A 22,738-nucleotide genomic window follows, 5' to 3' on the forward strand; every position below is an offset into this window, starting at 1 on the left:
TGCCAATTGAATGAATCTGGTTTTGCTACAAATATTAACTGGTAGAACAGAATCATCTCCAGGAAGTATAAGGGAAGGATGCCCATTGTTTTTTACCTGTACATTGCACTTTACTATATAACTGAGTGCATGATTAGTTATACACTGAGTATAGAACACATTAAGAACACCTGCTCTTTCAATGACAGACTGACCAGGTGAAACCTTTACTTCCTTTACCCTTATTGATGTCACCTGTTAAATCCACTTCAATCAGTGTAGATGAAGGGGAGGTTAAAGACGGATTTTTAAGCCATGATACAATTGAGACATGGATTGTGTATTTGTGCCATTCAGAGGGTGAATGGGAAAGACTAAATATTTAAGTGCCTTTGAACAGGGTATGTATGGGTAGTAGGTGCCAGGTGCACCGGTTTGTGTCAAAAACTGCAACGCTGCTGGGATTTTCACGCTCAACAGTTTCCCTTGTGAATCAAGAATGGTCCACCACCCAAAGGACATCCAGCCAACTTAACACAACTGTGTGAAGCTTTGGAGTCAACATGGGCCAGCATCCATGTGGAAGCTTTCGACACCTCGTAGAGTCCATGCCCCAACGAATTAAGGCTGCTCAAAGGGAAAAAGGGGGGTTTCAACTCAATATTAGAAAGGTAAAACATGGCCAAAGCAATGTGACCCATGTCTCAGGGAGGGTGTGTGGTGGGCAGCCTACCTTGTGCTGGCGCAGAAGGAAGGGCAACAGCATCAGCATGCCTCCATCGTGGACGATCCACCACACGTCGATGTGGCCCTCGGAGAAGCGCTCACCATTGGAAGGGAAGGCAGCGATGTTCTTGGGCACCAGCAGGGCCAGGTGGGCGGCAGTGGTCTCCCTAACCAGCTCTACAGGACGGAGGTGGGGGGGAGGGGCGAGGGGGGGAGGGGTTCAGCTAATATGAATCCGATCATCACTCAAAAACCTTTATGGAAAATCTACTTCATCCTGTATGATTTATCTACAACCTCCCCCAAAGATCCAGATTTTTACAATCCAACAGACAGATCTGATTGCCGAAGTTACTCAGAATTTACTTAGAAATGTAAAATGGTAATTAGACAGTAATATCCTAACGAGTGTTTTTCATTTTTCATATCCCTTTACTTCCTTTACCCCCCCATTTCAATTGGCCATCCATTGTTGACCCCCTCTGTGACCCACCAATGAAATCTCTCCAGGTCTGTAGGTCATCGGCCTGCTTCCAGTTGCGCGGCCAGCTGACCAGCACCGTGTTGTGCATGAGGCCTCCCAGCCCGCTAGCCTGGAGCAGGTGGGAGGTGGCGTCGCGCATGTTGGACGAGATGGTGACCTGGCAGAAGCCTTTCACCTTCTCTGTCTCCATCAGCTTACGCAGAGACTGGAGCAGGGAATGGGGGTGGGTAGAGGGAGGGAGCGGAGAGGGAGATGGGGGTGAGAGAGAGAAAGAATGGTGGAAGAGAGAGCGAGTGGGAGGGTTAAGGAGGAAGAGGGAGTAAGGTTTCTGGAACCAACTAAGCCACAGAGCCCTGCATGACATCTCAATCAAATTGTATTGGTCACACACACATACTTAGCAGATGATATTGGTCACACACACATATTTAGCAGATGTTATTGGTCACACACACATATTTAGCAGATGTTATTGGTCACACACACATACTTAGCAGATGTTATTGGTCACATACACATTTTTAGCAGATGTTATCGCAGGTGTAGCAAAATGCTTTAATGTTTCTAGCTCCAACAGTGCAGTAATACCAATACAATACACACAGATCCCCAAAATCTAAAGAAAGAAATGAAGAAATATCAGAACGAGCAATGTTAGAGTATATTAGTGTATTCAGAAAGTATTCATACCCCTTGAATTATTCCACATTTATTTGTGCTTTTTTCTCTCATCCATCTACACACAATACCTCATAATGATAAAGTGATAACATGATTTGAGAAATATTTGCCAATTTATTGAAAATTAAATACAGAAATATCCAATCCATGTCAGAACCACGTTTAGAGCTGTGAGTCTTTCTGGCTACGTCTCTAACAGCTTTGAACACCTGGACTGTACAATATTTTCTCATTATTCATTTTTTTAATTCTTCAAGCTCAGTCAAGTTGGTTGTTGATCATTGCTAGACAGCCATTTTCAACTATTGCCATAGATTTTCAAGCCGATTTAAGTCAAAACTGTAACTAGGCCACTCAGGAACATTCAATGTCGTCTTGGTAAAGAGTTTGCCTTGTGAATGACTACCTCATCTACCTCATTTGCCTTGTGTTTTAGGTTATTGTCCTGCTGAAAGGTGAATAGGTCTCCAAAGTGTCCGTTGGAAAGCAGACTGAACCAGGTTTTCCTCTAGGATTTTAACCTGTGCTTAACTCTACTTCGTTGCTTTTTATCCTAAAAAACTCCCTAGTCCTTGCCGATGACAAGCATACCCATAACATGATGCCACCACCATGCTTGAAAATATGAAGAGTGGTACTCAGTGATTCAGACCTGTGGTCCTTCTGTAGCACAGTTGGTAGAGCATGGCGCTTGTAACGCCAGGATAGTGGGTTCGATTCCCGGGACCACCCATACGTAGAATGTATGCACACATGACCTGTAAGTCGCTTTGGATAAAAGCGTCTGCTAAATGGCATATATTATGTTGGCTCATTCATCCCCTCCTCTCCCCTGTAACTATTCCCCAGGTCGTTGCTGCAAATGAGAACGTGTTCTCAGTCAACTTACCTGGTAAAATAACAGATAAATAAATCAATAAAAATGTGTTGTCTTGGATTTTCCCCAAACATAACGCTTTCTATTCAGGACATAAAGTTAATTTCTTGACCAATCTTTTAGCATTTGTACTTTTTGCCGTATTGGAATATTTGTATTCTGTACAGGCTTCCTTCCCTCTTTTCACTCTGTCAATTAGGATAGTATTTTGGAGTAACTACAATGTTGTTGATCCATCCTCAGTTTTCTCCTATAAACTCGGTTACTGTTTTAAAGTCACCATTGGTCTCATGGTGAAATCCCATGAGTGGTTTCCTTGCTCTCGGGAAACTGAGTTAGGAAAGACACTTCTATCTATGTAGTGACTGGGTGTATTGATACAGTGTAATTATTAACTTCATCATGCTCAAAGGGATATTCAATGTCGGATTTCTTCTTTTGTACCCATTTACGAATAAGTGCCCTTCTTTGCGAGACATTGAAAAACCTTCCTGGTCTTTATGGTTGAATCTGTGTTTGAAATTCATTGCTCGACTGAGGGACCTTACAGATAATTGTATATGTGGGGTACAGAGATGAGGTAGTCATTCAAAAATCATGTTAAACACTATTGCACAGAGTCCATGCAACTTATGAGAATTGTTAAGCATATTTTTACTCCCGAATTTTTTAGGCTTGCCATAACAAAGGTGTTGAATACATATTGACTCAATTTAAACCCTTTACACTGCATTCAGAAAGTATTCAGACCTCTTGACTTTTTCCACATTTTGTGACGTTACAGACTTATTCTAAAATGTATTAAATCATTTTTTTCCCTCCTCAATCTACACATAATGACAAAGCAAAAATAGGTTTTTAGTATGGGTGAAACGGTTCACAAAACTCACGGTACGATGCGGTACGATGCGGTACGATGCGGTACGGTGCGGTACGATGCGGTACGATGCGGTACGATGCGGTACGGTGCGGTACGGTGCGGTACGATGCGGTACGGTGCGGTACGATGCGGTACGGTGCGGTACGGTGCGGTGCGTGCGGTACGGTGCGGTACGGTGCGGTACGATGCGGTACGATGCGGTACGATGCGGTACGGTGCGGTACGATGCGGTACGGTGCGGTACGATGCGGTACGATGCGGTACGGTGCGGTACGGTGCGGTGCGGTGCGGTGCGGTGCGGTGCGATGCGGTACGATGCGGTACGGTGCGGTACGGTGCGTGCGGTACGATGCGGTACGATGCGGTGCGGTGCGTGCGGTACGATGCGGTACGGTGCGGTGCGTGCGGTACGATGCGGTACGGTGCGGTGCGATGCGGTACGATGCGGTACGATGCGGTACGGTGCGGTACGGTGCGGTACGGTGCGGTACGGTGCGTTACGGTGCGGTACGATGCGGTACGATGCGGTACGATGCGGTACGATGCGGTACGGTTTCGATGCGTCGACAAGATTAATACCTGACAAATATGTCATTTTGTATTTAAATTTTCCATTTATTATAATAGTAAACGTGGGTTGCTTAAATTCCCAGGAACAAAAAACAGCAGTGCCTGCCTTTATAACATGAAATAAAATAGTAATTGAAAACAGAGCTTCAACCAGAGTGCACAGTCCAGCATCATATATCAACATTAAGTCCCATAGCAGCGCCTCAAACAACATAGGACCACTTGAGGCTGGTTACTTGAACAAAAATTACAAATATATTTTTCTTTAAGAAGATTAGTCTATCCACGTGATCTGTAGTGAGCACAGATCAGCTTGCTGTGACAATGCCAGCCGCTGTGGAGAATACCCTCTCGCTAGGGACAGAGGTCCCAGACACAGCCAGGTAGCTGTGACAATGCCAGCCGCTGTGGAGAATACCCTCTCGTTAGGGACAGACGTCCCAGACACAGCCAGGTAGCTGTGACAATGCCAGCCGCTGTGGAGAATAACCTCTCGCTAGGGACAGAGGTCCCAGACACAGCCAGGTAGCTGTGACAATGCCAGCCGCTGTGGAGAATACCCTCTCGCTAGGGACAGATGTCCCAGGCACAGCCAGGTAGCTGTGACAATGTCAGCCACTGTGGAGAATACCCTCTCGCTAGGGACAGGGGTCCCAGACACAGCCAGGTAGCTGTGACAATGTCAGCCGCTGTGGAGAATACCCTCTCGCTAGGGACAGAGGTCCCAGGCACAGCCAGGTATCTGTGACAATGTCAGCCGCTGTGGAGAATACCCTCTCGCTAGGGACAGAGGTCCCAGACACAGCCAGGTAGCTGTGACAATGTCAGCCGCTGTGGAGAATACCCTCTCGCTAGAGACAGAGGTCCCAGACACAGCCAGGTAGCTGTGACAATGCCAGCCGCTGTGGAGAATACCCTCTCGCTAGGGACAGATGTCCCAGGCACAGCCAGGTAGCTGTGACAATGTCAGCCACTGTGGAGAATACCCTCTCGCTAGGGACAGAGGTCCCAGACACAGCCAGGTAGCTGTGACAATGCCAGCCGCTGTGGAGAATACCCTCTTGCTAGGGACAGAGGTCCCAGACACAGCCAGGTAGCACCTTGCTAACATGGCACCGTGTAAATGGATCAGCATCCAGGGGAATACAGTCCACTTCCCTGTATGAGGTCACCTCCTCCTCTATGACCTTGACCTTTGACTTGGTTCCCTGCTCCTGGGTGGTGAACAACTCTGGACGAGAACCCCTGTCGTCTGCCATCTCTGGAGAGGGGTTGGCTCCTGTGGTATCTGTGGCTTGACCCTGCACAATTAAATTAGATAAAAATTACTATCTCTGAGGTGGCTTTAAAAATATACTTTGTTGTTGAAAATATATATCAGACACTATTATGATAATTACAATTATTATGTCATGATTAATTGTTAAATCACTAATTAGTAAAATAATAAATGTCACATTAACAAAATAAATACAATACCTTTTGTATACTGGTCACACTCTCTGCTGTGAGTTCATTGTGACTCTCAGACGAGCAGCAGCATCCAGGTGTAGCAAGGACTTGAACCAGGGGTCCGAAGCGGTGCTCTTGTGTAAGAAGTCTTGGACACCAGGGTCAGCATATCTAGGCTCCAGATTAACTCTGAGATTAACTCTGTCTTGACATCCCTTACTGTGGGTTCATCTTCATCAGATGCCACCATTGATTTCAGAATCATTGTTTTCACAGGCAGGACCATGGAAACTGATGGAATGCTCTCAGTGCATATCAGTGTTGAGACTGTTTTGAGAGGTTTTCACACTTTGACAACTTCCTCTTGTCACGCCTTGGTCTTAGTATTTTGTGTTTTCTTTCATTATTTCGTCAGGCCAGGGTGTGACATGGGTTTATGTTGTTGTATTTCGTATTGGGGTTTTTGTATTATTGAGATTGCGGCTGAGTAGGGGTGTTGTATGGGCTTGGCTGCCTGAGGCGGTTCTCAATCAGAGTCAGGTGATTCTCGTTGTCTCTGATTGGGAACCGTATTTAGGTAGCCTGGTTTCGCTTTGTATTTCATGGGTGATTGTTCCTGCCTCTGTGTAGTTTCACCAGATAGGCTGTAATTAGGTTTTACGTTCCGTTTGTTGTTTTTGTATTTGTATAGTTATTTCTTGTGTCACTTTGTTCATTAAAGTCATGAGTAACCACCACGCTGCATTTCGGTCCGACTCTCTTTCCACAAACGAAGAACGCCGTTACACCTCTGCTAGTCTCATGTCATTTTCAGACAAAGTCACAATATCTTTGAAATTCTTCCTCACAGCTTGATCAGTCAATGTAGAATACACCACAACCTTCTGCTCAAGGTATCTCTCAACCATGTCATGGCTTGAATTCCATCTAGTAGGGACATCTTGGATTAGTTTGTGGTTTGGCAGCTCCAGCATCTCCTGTTTTGTCTTGAAAACATGTGCAGCAGTTGTGCTTTTAAGACAGAAGGATACCACCTTCCTGGTCTTTGCTAGGAGGCGAGATAGATGTTGTAGATGTTATATCCACCACTCTAACAGGTTATCAGTAATGAACATGTTGTAGATGTTATATCCACCACTCTAACAGGCTATCAGTAATGAACATGTTGTAGATGTTATATCCACCACTCTAACAGGTTATCAGTAATGAACATGTTGTAGATGTTATATCCACCACTCTAACAGGTTATCAGTAATGAACATGTTGTAGATGTTATATCCACCACTCTAACAGGTTATCAGTAATGAACATGTTGTAGATGTTATATCCACCACTCTAACAGGTTATCAGTAATGAACATGTTGTAGATGTTATATCCACCACTCTAACAGGTTATCAGTAATGAACATGTTGTAGATGTTATATCCACCACTCTAACAGGTTATCAGTAATGAACATGTTGTAGATGTTATATCCACCACTCTAACAGGTTATCAGTAATGAACATGTTGTAGATGTTATATCCACCACTCTAACAGGCTATCAGTAATGAACATGTTGTAGATGTTATATCCACCACTCTAACAGGCTATCAGTAATGAACATGTTGTAGATGTTATACCCACCACTCTAACAGGCTATCAGTAATGAACATGTTGTAGATGTTATATCCACCACTCTAACAGGTTATCAGTAATGAACATGTTGTAGATGTTATATCCACCACTCTAACAGGTTATCAGTAATGAACATGTTGTAGATGTTATATCCACCACTCTAACAGGTTATCAGTAATGAACATGTTGTAGATGTTATATCCACCACTCTAACAGGCTATCAGTAATGAACATGTTGTAGATGTTATATCCACCACTCTAACAGGTTATCAGTAATGAACATGTTGTAGATGTTATATCCACCACTCTAACAGGTTATCAGTAATGAACATGTTGTAGATGTTATATCCACCACTCTAACAGGTTATCAGTAATGAACATGTTGTAGATGTTATATCCACCACTCTAACAGGCTATCAGTAATGAACATGTTGTAGATGTTATATCCACCACTCTAACAGGTTATCAGTAATGAACATGTTGTAGATGTTATATCCACCACTCTAACAGGTTATCAGTAATGAACATGTTGTAGATGTTATATCCACCACTCTAACAGGCTATCAGTAATGAACATGTTGTAGATGTTATATCCACCACTCTAACAGGTTATCAGTAATGAACATGTTATAGATGTTATACCCACCACTCTAACAGGCTATCAGTAATGAACATGTTGTAGATGTTATATCCACCACTCTAACATGCTATCAGTAATGAACATGTTGTAGATGTTATATCCACCACTCTAACAGGTTATCAGTAATGAACATGTTGTAGATGTTATATCCACCACTCTAACAGGTTATCAGTAATGAACATGTTGTAGATGTTATATCCACCACTCTAACAGGTTATCAGTAATGAACATGTTGTAGATGTTATATCCACCACTCTAACAGGTTATCAGTAATGAACATGTTGTAGATGTTATATCCACCACTCTAACAGGCTATCAGTAATGAACATGTTGTAGATGTTATATCCACCACTCTAACAGTAATGGTTATCAGTAATGAACATGTTGTAGATGTTATATCCACCACTCTAACAGGTTATCAGTAATGAACATGTTGTAGATGTTATATCCACCACTCTAACAGGTTATCAGTAATGAACATGTTGTAGATGTTATATCCACCACTCTAACAGGTTATCAGTAATGAACATGTTGTAGATGTTATATCCACCACTCTAACAGGCTATCAGTAATGAACATGTTGTAGATGTTATATCCACCACTCTAACAGGCTATCAGTAATGAACATGTTGTAGATGTTATATCCACCACTCTAACAGGCTATCAGTAATGAACATGTTGTAGATGTTATATCCACCACTCTAACAGGTTATCAGTAATGAACATGTTGTAGATGTTATATCCACCACTCTAACAGGCTATCAGTAATGAACATGTTGTAGATGTTATATCCACCACTCTAACAGGTTATCAGTAATGAACATGTTGTAGATGTTATATCCACCACTCGTTGGCAATCCCAGTTATAGTTTACAGGGAAACCAAAATATTCCCAGACGGCAGACCTGAATGATCCTGGGGCGTCTTCTAGTTCTGGCTCGCCAATGCTTGGCGTGTTGCTCCTTAGCATTTAGCTAACTGCTAATTCCTTCATAAACTAATTGCTGCTACGACCGTCTCTCAGATCTGTTCCTTCATAAACTAATTGCTGCTACTGTCTCTCAGATCTGTTCCTTCATAAACTCATTTCTGCTACTGTCTCTCAGATCTGTTCCTTCATAAACTAATTGCTGCTACTGTCTCTCAGATCTGTTCCTTCATAAACTCATTTCTGCTACTGTCTCTCAGATCTGTTCCTTCATAAACTAATTGCTGCTACTGTCTCTCAGATCTGTTCCTTCATAAACTAATTGCTGCTACTGTCTCTCAGATCTGTTCCTTCATAAACTAATTTCTGCTGTCTCTCAGATCTGTTCCTTCATAAACTAATTTCTGCTACTGTCTCTCAGATCTGTTCCTTCATAAACTAATTGCTGCCACTGTCTCTCAGATCTATTCCTTCATAAACTAATTGCTGCTACTGTCTCTCAGATCTGTTCCTTCATAAACTAATTGCTGCTACTGTCTCTCAGATCTGTTCCTTCATAAACTAATTTCTGCTACTGTCTCTCAGATCTGTTCCTTCATAAACTAATTGCTGCTACTGTCTCTCAGATCTGTTCCTTCATAAACTAATTTCTGCTACTGTCTCTCAGATCTATTCCTTCATAAACTAATTGCTGCTACTGTCTCTCAGATCTGTTCCTTCATAAACTAATTGCTGCTACTGTCTCTCAGATCTGTTCCTTCATAAACTAATTGCTGCTACTGTCTCTCAGATCTGTTCCTTCATAAACTAATTGCTGCTACTGTCTCTCAGATCTGTTCCTTCATAAACTAATTGCTGCTACTGTCTCTCAGATCTGTTCCTTCATAAACTAATTGCTGCTACTGTCTCTCAGATCTGTTCCTTCATAAACTAATTGCTGCTACTGTCTCTCAGATCTGTTCCTTCATAAACTAATTGCTGCTACTGTCTCTCAGATCTGTTCCTTCATAAACTAATTCAGATCTGTTCCTTCATAAACTACTGTCTCTCAGATCTGTTCCTTCATAAACTAATTGCTGCTACTGTCTCTCAGATCTGTTCCTTCATAAACTAATTGCTGCTACTGTCTCTCAGATCTGTTCCTTCATAAACATAAACTCAGATCTGTTCCTTCATAAACTAATTGCTGCTACTGTCTCTCAGATCTGTTCCTTCATAAACTAATTGCTGCTACTGTCTCTCAGATCTGTTCCTTCATAAACTAATTTCTGCTACTGTCTCTCAGATCTGTTCCTTCATAAACTAATTGCTGCTACTGTCTCTCAGATCTGTTCCTTCATAAACTAATTGCTGCTACTGTCTCTCAGATCTGTTCCTTCATAAACTAATTTCTGCTACTGTCTCTCAGATCTATTCCTTCATAAACTAATTGCTGCTACTGTCTCTCAGATCTGTTCCTTCATAAACTAATTGCTGCTACTGTCTCTCAGATCTGTTCCTTCATAAACTAATTTCTGCTACTGTCTCTCAGATCTGTTCCTTCATAAACTAATTTCTGCTACTGTCTCTCAGATCTATTCCTTCATAAACTAATTGCTGCTACTGTCTCTCAGATCTGTTCCTTCATAAACTAATTTCTGCTACTGTCTCTCAGATCTGTTCCTTCATAAACTAATTGCTGCTACTGTCTCTCAGATCTGTTCCTTCATAAACTAATTGCTGCTACTGTCTCTCAGATCTGTTCCTTCATAAACTAATTGCTGCTACTGTCTCTCAGATCTGCTGCTACTCAGATCTGTTCCTTCATAAACTAAGCTACTGTCTCTCAGATCTGTTCCTTCATAAACTAATTTCTGCTACTCAGATCTGTTCCTTCATAAACTAATTTCTGCTACTGTCTCTCAGATCTATTCCTTCATAAACTAATTTCTGCTACTGTCTCTCAGATCTGTTCCTTCATAAACTAATTGCTGCTACTGTCTCTCAGATCTGTTCCTTCATCTGTTCCTTAAACTAATTTCTGCTACTGTCTCTCAGATCTGTTCCTTCATAAACTAATTGCTGCTACTGTCTCTCAGATCTGTTCCTTCATAAACTAATTTCTGCTACTGTCTCTCAGATCTGTTCCTTCATAAACTAATTGCTGCTACTGTCTCTCAGATCTGTTCCTTCATAAACTAATTGCTGCTACTGTCTCTCAGATCTGTTCCTTCATAAACTAATTGCTGCTACTGTCTCTCAGATCTGTTCCTTCATAAACTAATTGCTGCTACTGTCTCTCAGATCTGTTCCTTCATAAACTAATTGCTGCTACTGTCTCTCAGATCTGTTCCTTCATAAACTAATTGCTGCTACTGTCTCTCAGATCTGTTCCTTCATAAACTAATTGTTCCTTCATAAACTAATTGCTGCTACTGTCTCTCAGATCTGTTCCTTCATAAACTAATTGCTGCTACTGTCTCTCAGATCTGTTCCTTCATAAACTAATTGCTGCTACTGTCTCTCAGATCTGTTCCTTCATAAACTAATTGCTGCTACTGTCTCTCAGATCTGTTCCTTCATAAACTAAACTAATCTGTTCCTTCATGCTGCTACTGTCTCTCAGATCTGTTCCTTCATAAACTAATTGCTGCTACTGTCTCTCAGATCTGTTCCTTCATAAACTAATTGCTGCTACTGTCTCTCAGATCTGTTCCTTCATAAACTAATTGCTGCTACTGTCTCTCAGATCTGTTCCTTCATAAACTAATTGCTGCTACTGTCTCTCAGATCTGTTCCTTCATAAACTAATTGCTGCTACTGTCTCTCAGATCTGTTCCTTCATAAACTAATTGCTGTTCCTTCATAAACTAATTGCTGCTACTGTCTCTCAGATCTGTTCCTTCATAAACTAATTGCTGCTACTGTCTCTCAGATCTGTTCCTTCATAAACTAATTGCTGCTACTGTCTCTCAGATCTGTTCCTTCATAAACTAATTGCTGCTACTGTCTCTCAGATCTGTTCCTTCATAAACTAATTGCTGCTACTGTCTCTCAGATCTGTTCCTTCATAAACTAATTGCTGCTACTGTCTCTCAGATCTGTTCCTTCATAAACTAATTGCTGCTACTGTCTCTCAGATCTGTTCCTTCATAAACTAATTGCTGCTACTGTCTCTCAGATCTGTTCCTTCATAAACTAATTGCTGCTACTGTCTCTCAGATCTGTTCCTTCATAAACTAATTGCTGCTACTGTCTCTCAGATCTGTTCCTCTCAGATCTGTTCCTTCATAAACTAATTGCTGCTACTGTCTCTCAGATCTGTTCCTTCATAAACTAATTGCTGCTACTGTCTCTCAGATCTGTTCCTTCATAAACTAATTGCTGCTACTGTCTCTCAGATCTGTTCCTTCATAAACTAAACTAGATCTGTTCCTTCATAAACTAATTGCTGCTACTGTCTCTCAGATCTGTTCCTTCATAAACTAATTGCTGCTACTGTCTCTCAGATCTGTTCCTTCATAAACTAATTGCTGCTACTGTCTCTCAGATCTGTTCCTTCATAAACTAATTGCTGCTACTGTCTCTCAGATCTGTTCCTTCATAAACTAATTGCTGCTACTGTCTCTCAGATCTGTTCCTTCATAAACTAATTGCTGCTACTGTCTCTCAGATCTGTTCCTTCATAAACTAATTGCTGCTACTGTCTCTCAGATCTGTTCCTTCATAAACTAATTGCTGCTACTGTCTCTCAGATCTGTTCCTTCATAAACTAATTGCTGCTACTGTCTCTCAGATCTGTTCCTTCATAAACTGCTGCTACTGTCTCTAATTTCCTTCATAAACTAATTGCTGCTACTGTCTCTCAGATCTGTTCCTTCATAAACTAATTGCTGCTACTGTCTCTCAGATCTGTTCCTTCATAAACTAATCTGCTGCTACTGTCTCTCAGATCTGTTCCTTCATAAACTAATTGCTGCTACTGTCTCTCAGATCTGTTCCTTCATAAACTAATTGCTGCTACTGTCTCTCAGATCTGTTCCTTCATAAACTAATTGCTGCTACTGTCTCTCAGATCTGTTCCTTCATAAACTAATTGCTGCTACTGTCTCTCAGATCTGTTCCTTCATAAACTAATTTCTGCTACTGTCTCTCAGATCTGTTCCTTCATAAACTAATTGCTGCTACTGTCTCTCAGATCTGTTCCTTCATAAACTAATTGCTGCTACTGTCTCTCAGATCTGTTCCTTCATAAACTAATTGCTGCTACTGTCTCTCAGATCTGTTCCTTCATAAACTAATTGCTGCTACTGTCTCTCAGATCTGATCTGTTCCTTCATAAACTAATTTCTGCTACTGTCTCTCAGATCTGTTCCTTCATAAACTAATTTCTGCTACTGTCTCTCAGATCTGTTCCTTCATAAACTAATTGCTGCTACTGTCTCTCAGATCTGTTCCTTCATAAACTAATTGCTGCTACTGTCTCTCAGATCTGTTCCTTCATAAACTAATTGCTGCTACTGTCTCTCAGATCTGTTCCTTCATAAACTAATTGCTGCTACTGTCTCTCAGATCTGTTCCTTCATAAACTAATTGCTGCTACTGTCTCTCAGATCTATTCCTTCATAAACTAATTGCTGCTACTGTCTCTCAGATCTGTTCCTTCATAAACTAATTGCTGCTACTGTCTCTCAGATCTGTTCCTTCATAAACTAATTGCTGCTACTGTCTCTCAGATCTGTTCCTTCATAAACTAATTGCTACTGTCTCTCAGATCTGTTCCTTCATAAACTAATTGCTGCTACTGTCTCTCAGATCTATTCCTTCATAAACTAATTGCTGCTACTGTCTCTCAGATCTGTTCCTTCATAAACTAATTGCTGCTACTGTCTCTCAGATCTGTTCCTTCATAAACTAATTGCTGCTACTGTCTCTCAGATCTGTTCCTTCATAAACTAATTGCTGCTACTGTCTCTCAGATCTGTTCCTTCATAAACTAATTGCTGCTACTGTCTCTCAGATCTGTTCCTTCATAAACTAATTGCTGCTACTGTCTCTCAGATCTGTTCCTTCATAAACTAATTGCTGCTACTGTCTCTCAGATCTGTTCCTTCATAAACTAATTGCTGCTACTGTCTCTCAGATCTGTTCCTTCATAAACTAATTGCTACTGCTCAGACTGTCTCTCAGATCTGTTCCTTCATAAACTAATTACTGTCTCTCAGATCTGTTCCTTCTAAACTAATTGCTGACTGTCTCTCAGATTGTTCCTTCATAAACTAATTGCTGCTACTGTCTCTCAGATCTGTTCCTTCATAAACTAATTGCTGCTACTGTCTCTCAGATCTGTTCCTTCATAAACTAATTGCTGCTACTGTCTCTCAGATCTGTTCCTTCATAAACTAATTGCTGCTACTGTCTCTCAGATCTGTTCCTTCATAAACTAATTGCTGCTACTGTCTCTCAGATCTGTTCCTTCATAAACTAATTGCTGCTACTGTCTCTCAGATCTGTTCCTTCATAAACTAATTTCTGCTACTGTCTCTCAGATCTGTTCCTTCATAAACTAATTGCTGCTACTGTCTCTCAGATCTGTTCCTTCATAAACTAATTGCTGTCTCTCAGATCTGTTCCTTCATAAACTAAGCTACTGTCTCTCAGATCTGTTCCTTCATAAACTAATTGCTGCTACTGTCTCTCAGATCTGTTCCTTCATAAACTAATTGCTGCTACTGTCTCTCAGATCTGTTCCTTCATAAACTAATTGCTGCTACTGTCTCTCAGTCTCTCAGATCTGTTCCTTCATAAACTCAGATTGTTCCTTCATAAACTACTGCTCTGTCTCTCAGATCTGTTCCTTCATAAACTAATTGCTGCTACTGTCTCTCAGATCTGTTCCTTCATAAACTAATTGCTGCTACTGTCTCTCAGATCTGTTCCTTCATGTCTCTCTCAGATCTGTTCCTTCATAAACTAATTGCTGCTACTGTCTCTCAGATCTGTTCCTTCATAAACTAATTGCTGCTACTGTCTCTCAGATCTGTTCCTTCATAAACTAATTGCTGCTACTGTCTCTCAGATCTGTTCCTTCATAAACTAATTGCTGCTACTGTCTCTCAGATCTGTTCCTTCATAAACTAATTGCTGCTACTGTCTCTCAGATCTGTTCCTTCATAAACTAATTGCTGCTACTGTCTCTCAGATCTGTTCCTTCATAAACTAATTGCTGCTACTGTCTCTCAGATCTGTTCCTTCATAAACTAATGCTTCTGTTCCTTCATAAACTCAATCTGTTCCTTCATAAACTAATTGCTGCTACTGTCTCTCAGATCTGTTCCTTCATAAAAACTGCTACTGTCTCTCAGATCTGTTCCTTCATAAACTAATTGCTGCTACTGTCTCTCAGATCTGTTCCTTCATAAATAAAACTAAGATCTGTTCCTTTGCTGCTACTGTCTCTCAGATCTGTTCCTTCATAAACTAATTGCTGCTACTGTCTCTCAGATCTGTTCCTTCATAAACTAATTGCTGCTACTGTCTCTCAGATCTGTTCCTTCATAAACTAATTGCTGCTACTGTCTCTCAGATCTGTTCCTTCATAAACTAATTGCTGCTACTGTCTCTCAGATCTGTTCCTTCATAAACTAATTGCTGCTACTGTCTCTCAGATCTGTTCCTTCATAAACTAATTGCTGCTACTGTCTCTCAGATCTGTTCCTTCATAAACTAATTGCTGCTACTGTCTCTCAGATGTTCCTTCATACTGTCTCTCAGATCTGTTCCTTCATAAACTAATTGCTGCTACTGTCTCTCAGATCTGTTCCTTCATAAACTAATTAACTGTCTCTCAGATCTGTTCCTTCATAAACTAATTGCTGCTACTGTCTCTCAGATCTGTTCCTTCATAAACTAATTGCTGCTACTGTCTCTCAGATCTGTTCCTTCATAAACTAATTGCTGCTACTGTCTCTCAGATCTGTTCCTTCATAAACTAATTGCTGCTACTGTCTCTCAGATCTGTTCCTTCATAAACTAATTGCTGCTACTGTCTCTCAGATCTGTTCCTTCATAAACTAATTGCTGCTACTGTCTCTCAGATCTGTTCCTTCATAAACTAATTGCTGCTACTGTCTCTCAGATCTGTTCCTTCATAAACTAATTGCTGCTACTGTCTCTCAGATCTGTTCCTTCATAAACTAATTGCTGCTACTGTCTCTCAGATCTGTTCCTTCATAAACTAATTGCTGCTACTGTCTCTCAGATCTGTTCCTTCATAAACTAATTGCTGCTACTGTCTCTCAGATCTGTTCCTTCATAAACTAATTGCTGCTACTGTCTCTCAGATCTGTTCCTTCATAAACTAATTGCTGCTACTGTCTCTCAGATCTGTTCCTTCATAAACTAATTGCTGCTACTGTCTCTCAGATCTGTTCCTTCATAAACTAATTGCTGCTACTGTCTCTCAGATCTGTTCCTTCATAAACTAATCTGTCTCTTCTGTTCCTTCATAAACTAATTGCTGCTACTGTCTCTCAGATCTGTTCCTTCATAAACTAATTGCTGCTACTGTCTCTCAGATCTGTTCCTTCATAAACTAATTGCTGCTACTGTCTCTCAGATCTGTTCCTTCATAAACTAATTGCTGCTACTGTCTCTCAGATCTGTTCCTTCATAAACTAATTGCTGCTACTGTCTCTCAGATCTGTTCCTTCATAAACTAATTGCTGCTACTGTCTCTCAGATCTGTTCCTTCATAAACTAATTTCTGCTGTCTCTCAGATCTGTTCCTTCATAAACTAATTTCTGCTACTGTCTCTCAGATCTGTTCCTTCATAAACTAATTGCTGCCACTGTCTCTCAGATCTATTCCTTCATAAACTAATTGCTGCTACTGTCTCTCAGATCTGTTCCTTCATAAACTAATTGCTGCTACTGTCTCTCAGATCTGTTCCTTCATAAACTCATTTCTGCTACTGTCTCTCAGATCTGTTCCTTCATAAACTAATTTCTGCTACTGTCTCTCAGATCTGTTCCTTCATAAACTAATTGCTCTCTCAGATCTGTTCCTTCATAAACTAATTGCTGCTACTGTCTCTCAGATCTGTTCCTTCATAAACTAATTGCTGCTACTGTCTCTCAGATCTGTTCCTTCATAAACTAATTGCTGCTACTGTCTCTCAGATCTGTTCCTTCATAAACTATTGCTGCTATTCAGATCTGTTCCTTCATAAACTACTGTCTCTCAGATCTGTTCCTTCATAAACTAATTGCTACTGTCTCTCAGATCTGTTCCTTCATAAACTAATTGCTGCTACTGTCTCTCAGATCTGTTCCTTCATAAACTAATTGCTGCTACTGTCTCTCAGATCTGTTCCTTCATAAACTAAACTCAGATCTGCTGCTACTGTCTCTCAGATCTGTTCCTTCATAAACTAATTGCTGCTACTGTCTCTCAGATCTGTTCCTTCATAAACTAATTGCTGCTACTGTCTCTCAGATCTGTTCCTTCATAAACTAATTGCTGCTACTGTCTCTCAGATCTGTTCCTTCATAAACTAAACTCAGATCTGTTCCTTCATAAACTAATTGCTGCTACTGTCTCTCAGATCTGTTCCTTCATAAACTAATTTCTGCTACTGTCTCTCAGATCTGTTCCTTCATAAACTAATTGCTGCTACTGTCTCTCAGATCTGTTCCTTCATAAACTAATTGCTGCTACTGTCTCTCAGATCTGTTCCTTCATAAACTAATTGCTGCTACTGTCTCTCAGATCTGTTCCTTCATAAACTAATTGCTGCTACTGTCTCTCAGATCTGTTCCTTCATAAACTAATTGCTGCTACTGTCTCTCAGATCTGTTCCTTCATAAACTAATTGCTGCTACTGTCTCTCAGATCTGTTCCTTCATAAACTAATTGCTGCTACTGTCTCTCAGATCTGTTCCTTCATAAACTAATTGCTGCTACTGTCTCTCAGATCTATTCCTTCATAAACTAATTGCTGCTACTGTCTCTCAGATCTGTTCCTTCATAAACTAATTGCTGCTACTGTCTCTCAGATCTGTTCCTTCATAAACTAATTGCTGCTGCTACTGTCTCTCAGATCTGTTCTTCATAAACTAAGACTGTCTCTCAGTTCCTTCATAAACTAAACTCAGATCTGTTCCTTCATAAACTAATTGCTGCTACTGTCTCTCAGATCTGTTCCTTCATAAACTAATTGCTGCTACTGTCTCTCAGATCTGTTCCTTCATAAACTAATTGCTGCTACTGTCTCTCAGATCTATTCCTTCATAAACTAATTGCTGCTACTGTCTCTCAGATCTGTTCCTTCATAAACTAATTGCTGCTACTGTCTCTCAGATCTGTTCCTTCATAAACTAATTGCTGCTACTGTCTCTCAGATCTGTTCCTTCATAAACTAATTGCTGCTACTGTCTCTCAGATCTGTTCCTTCATAAACTAATTTCTGCTACTGTCTCTCAGATCTGTTCCTTCATAAACTAATTGCTGCTACTGTCTCTCAGATCTGTTCCTTCATAAACTAATTGCTCTGCTACTGTCTCTCAGATCTGTTCCTTCATAAACTAATTGCTGCTACTGTCTCTCAGATCTGTTCCTTCATAAACCTGCTCACTGTCTCTCAGATCTGTTCCTTCATAAACTAATTGCTGCTACTGTCTCTCAGATCTGTTCCTTCATAAACTAATTGCTGCTACTGTCTCTCAGATCTGTTCCTTCATAAACTAATACTGTCTCTCAGATCTGTTCCTTCATAAACTAATTGCTGCTACTGTCTCTCAGATCTGTTCCTTCATAAACTAATTGATCTGCTACTGTCTCTCAGATCTGTTCCTTCATAAACTAATTGCTGCTACTGTCTCTCAGATCTGTTCCTTCATAAACTAATTGCTGCTACTGTCTCTCAGATCTGTTCCTTCATAAACTAATTGCTGCTACTGTCTCTCAGATCTGTTCCTTCATAAACTAATTGCTGCTACTGTCTCTCAGATCTGTTCCTTCATAAACTAATTGCTGCTACTGTCTCTCAGATCTGTTCCTTCATAAACTAATTGCTGCTACTGTCTCTCAGATCTGTTCCTTCATAAACTAATTGCTGCTACTGTCTCTCAGATCTGTTCCTTCATAAACTAATTGCTGCTACTGTCTCTCAGATCTGTTCCTTCATAAACTAAAACTGTCTCTCAGATCTGTTCCTTCATAAACTAATTGCTGCTACTGTCTCTCAGATCTGTTCCTTCATAAACTAATTGCTGCTACTGTCTCTTCTATTCCTTCTCAGATCTGTTCCTTCATAAACTCAATTGCTGCTACTGTCTCTCAGATCTGTTCCTTCATAAACTAATTGCTGCTACTGTCTCTCAGATCTGTTCCTTCATAAACTAATTGCTGCTACTGTCTCTCAGATCTGTTCCTTCATAAACTAATTGCTGCTACTGTCTCTCAGATCTGTTCCTTCATAAACTAATTGCTGCTACTGTCTCTCAGATCTGTTCCTTCATAAACTAATTGCTGCTACTGTCTCTCAGATCTGTTCCTTCATAAACTAATTGCTGCTACTGTCTCTCAGATCTGTTCCTTCATAAACTAATTGCTGCTACTGTCTCTCAGATCTGTTCCTTCATAAACTAATTGCTGCTACTGTCTCTCAGATCTGTTCCTTCATAAACTAATTGCTGCTACTGTCTCTCAGATCTGTTCCTTCATAAACTAATTGCTGCTACTGTCTCTCAGATCTGTTCCTTCATAAACTAATTGCTGCTACTGTCTCTCAGATCTGTTCCTTCATAAACTACTGTCTCTCAGATTGCTGCTACTGTCTCTCAGATCTGTTCCTTCATAAACTAATTGCTGCTACTGTCTCTCAGATCTGTTCCTTCATAAACTAATTGCTGCTACTGTCTCTCAGATCTGTTCCTTCATAAAAACTAGATCTGTTCCTTCATAAACTAATTGCTGCTACTGTCTCTCAGATCTGTTCCTTCATAAACTAATTGCTGCTACTGTCTCTCAGATCTGTTCCTTCATAAACTAATTGCTGCTACTGTCTCTCAGATCTGTTCCTTCATAAACTAATTGCTGCTACTGTCTCTCAGATCTGTTCCTTCATAAACTAATTGCTGCTACTGTCTCTCAGATCTGTTCCTTCATAAACTAATTGCTGCTACTGTCTTCAGATCTGTTCCTTCATAAACTAATTGCTGCTACTCTCAGATCTGTTCCTTCATAAACTAATTGCTGCTACTGTCTCTCAGATCTGTTCCTTCATAAACTAATTGCTGCTACTGTCTCTCAGATCTGTTCCTTCATAAACTAATTGCTCTGTCTCTCAGATCTGTTCCTTCATAAACTAATTGCTGCTACTGTCTCTCAGATCTGTTCCTTCATAAACTAATTTCTGCTACTGTCTCTCAGATCTGTTCCTTCATAAACTAATTGCTGCTACTGTCTCTCAGATCTGTTCCTTCATAAACTAATTGCTGCTACTGTCTCTCAGATCTGTTCCTTCATAAACTAATTTCTGCTACTGCTACTGTCTCTCAGATCTGTTCCTTCATAAACTAATTGCTGCTACTGTCTCTCAGATCTGTTCCTTCATAAACTAATTGCTGCTACTGTCTCTCAGATCTGTTCCTTCATAAACTAATTGCTGCTACTGTCTCTCAGATCTGTTCCTTCATAAACTAATTGCTGCTACTGTCTCTCAGATCTGTTCCTTCATAAAAACTGCTACTGTCTCTCAGATCTGTTCCTTCATAAACTAATTGCTGCTACTGTCTCTCAGATCTGTTCCTTCATAAACTAATTGCTGCTACTGTCTCTCAGATCTGTTCCTTCATAAACTAATTGCTGCTACTGTCTCTCAGATCTGTTCCTTCATAAACTAATTGCTGCTACTGTCTCTCAGATCTGTTCCTTCATAAACTAATTGCTGCTACTGTCTCTCAGATCTGTTCCTTCATAAACTAATTGCTGCTACTGTCTCTCAGATCTGTTCCTTCATAAACTAATTGCTGCTACTGTCTCTCAGATCTGTTCCTTCATAAACTAATTGCTGCTACTGTCTCTCAGATCTGTTCCTTCATAAACTAATTGCTGCTACTGTCTCTCAGATCTGTTCCTTCATAAACTAATTGCTGCTACTGTCTCTCAGATCTGTTCCTTCATAAACTAATTGCTGCTACTGTCTCTCAGATCTGTTCCTTCATAAACTAATCTGCTACTTCCTTCATAAACTAATTGCTGCTACTGTCTCTCAGATCTGTTCCTTCATAAACTAATTGCTGCTACTGTCTCTACTGTTCTTCATAAACTAATTGCTGCTACTGTCTCTCAGATCTGTTCCTTCATAAACTAATTGCTGCTACTGTCTCTCAGATCTGTTCCTTCATAAACTAATTGCTGCTACTGTCTCTCAGATCTGTTCCTTCATAAACTAATTGCTGCTACTGTCTCTCAGATCTGTTCCTTCATAAACTAATTGCTGCTACTGTCTCTCAGATCTGTTCCTTCATAAACTAATTGCTGCTACTGTCTCTCAGATCTGTTCCTTCATAAACTAATTGCTGCTACTGTCTCTCAGATCTGTTCCTTCATAAACTAATTGCTGCTACTGTCTCTCAGATCTGTTCCTTCATAAACTAATTGCTGCTACTGTCTCTCCAGATCTGTTCCTTCATCTCATTTCTGCTACTGTCTCTCAGATCTGTTCCTTCATAAACTAATTTCTGCTACTGTCTCTCAGATCTGTTCCTTCATAAACTAATTTGCTACTGCTCAGATCTGTTCCTTCATAAACTAATTTCTGCTACTGTCTCTCAGATCTATTCCTTCATAAACTAATTGCTGCTACTGTCTCTCAGATCTGTTCCTTCATAAACTAATTTCTGCTACTGCTGCTAACTGCTACTGTCTCTCAGATCTGTTCCTTCATAAACTAATTGCTGCTACTGTCTCTCAGATCTGTTCCTTCATAAACTAATTGCTGCTACTGTCTCTCAGATCTGTTCCTTCATAAACTAATTGCTGTCTCTCAGATCTGTTCCTTCATAAACTAATTGCTGCTACTGTCTCTCAGATCTGTTCCTTCATAAACTAATTGCTGCTACTGTCTCTCAGATCTGAAATAACTAATTGCTGCTAGCAGAGCATAAACTAATGCAGCTACTGTCTCTCAGACAAAACATTTTATCTGTTTTTTAAAGACAGATCTATTCCTTTACTATGTGGATCTATTCCTTCATTTGCCCACGTCTCTCAGATCTGTTCCTTCATAAACTAATTGCTGCTATCGATCTGTTTATGCAGATCATAAAAATATTTTTTTACAATGAAATATAATGAGCAGAGCTATATATACAAAACATTTTATTTTTTAAAGACAGCTTTTACTATGTATATTTTACGTTAATTTGTACGCCATCGGTTTATGCAATAATATATTTTTTTACAATGAAATATATATATATATATCATAAACTAATTATATGATTAATGTATGGTTCGGTTCGCAGTGCGTACCGATCCGTGCACTGTGGTCCCTGTAGCGAACGGTTCAATATGAATACATGTACCGATTCACCATTAGTTTTAGAAAAAAAACTGCCTTGATGACAACAACTTGCCCAGCAGGTGAAGGCTGAGATAAAGGTGAAATGGACATTGACTGTAGGTACGGCTTAATTCTAAGTGCTAGAGTGGACACTGGAACAGCGATCAAAGATTATTGCTGTTTGTGTGATATGTATGGGGGCAAAATGACAAACTCTGTTATACACATGCACTGTATAAGCCTTAACCTGTTAGTCCACTAGGGGCATTATTTCATTTTTGGATAAAAAGACGTGCCCGTTTTAAGCGCAATATTTTGTCACGAAAAGATGCTCGACTATGCTTGGAATTGAGTT

General features: G+C 40.3%; 1 protein-coding gene across 1 annotated transcript in view; it reads right to left on the bottom strand.

Annotated features, from left to right (window-relative positions):
• LOC118399720 (solute carrier family 12 member 5-like) overlaps positions 1-22,738 on the bottom strand; it is a 355,313-nt gene that overhangs the window by 15,798 nt on the left and 316,777 nt on the right. Inside the window, exons 18-19 of the mRNA XM_052474033.1 lie at positions 1,199-1,394; positions 713-882 (exon numbers count right to left, since the gene is read on the bottom strand). Coding sequence (XP_052329993.1) covers positions 713-882; positions 1,199-1,394 — 366 coding nt within the window. The remainder of the gene's footprint in view (positions 1-712; positions 883-1,198; positions 1,395-22,738) is intronic.

Source organism: Oncorhynchus keta, chromosome 21 (genome assembly GCF_023373465.1).
Source record: "Oncorhynchus keta strain PuntledgeMale-10-30-2019 chromosome 21, Oket_V2, whole genome shotgun sequence".
Taxonomy (NCBI): Eukaryota; Metazoa; Chordata; class Actinopteri; order Salmoniformes; family Salmonidae; genus Oncorhynchus; species Oncorhynchus keta.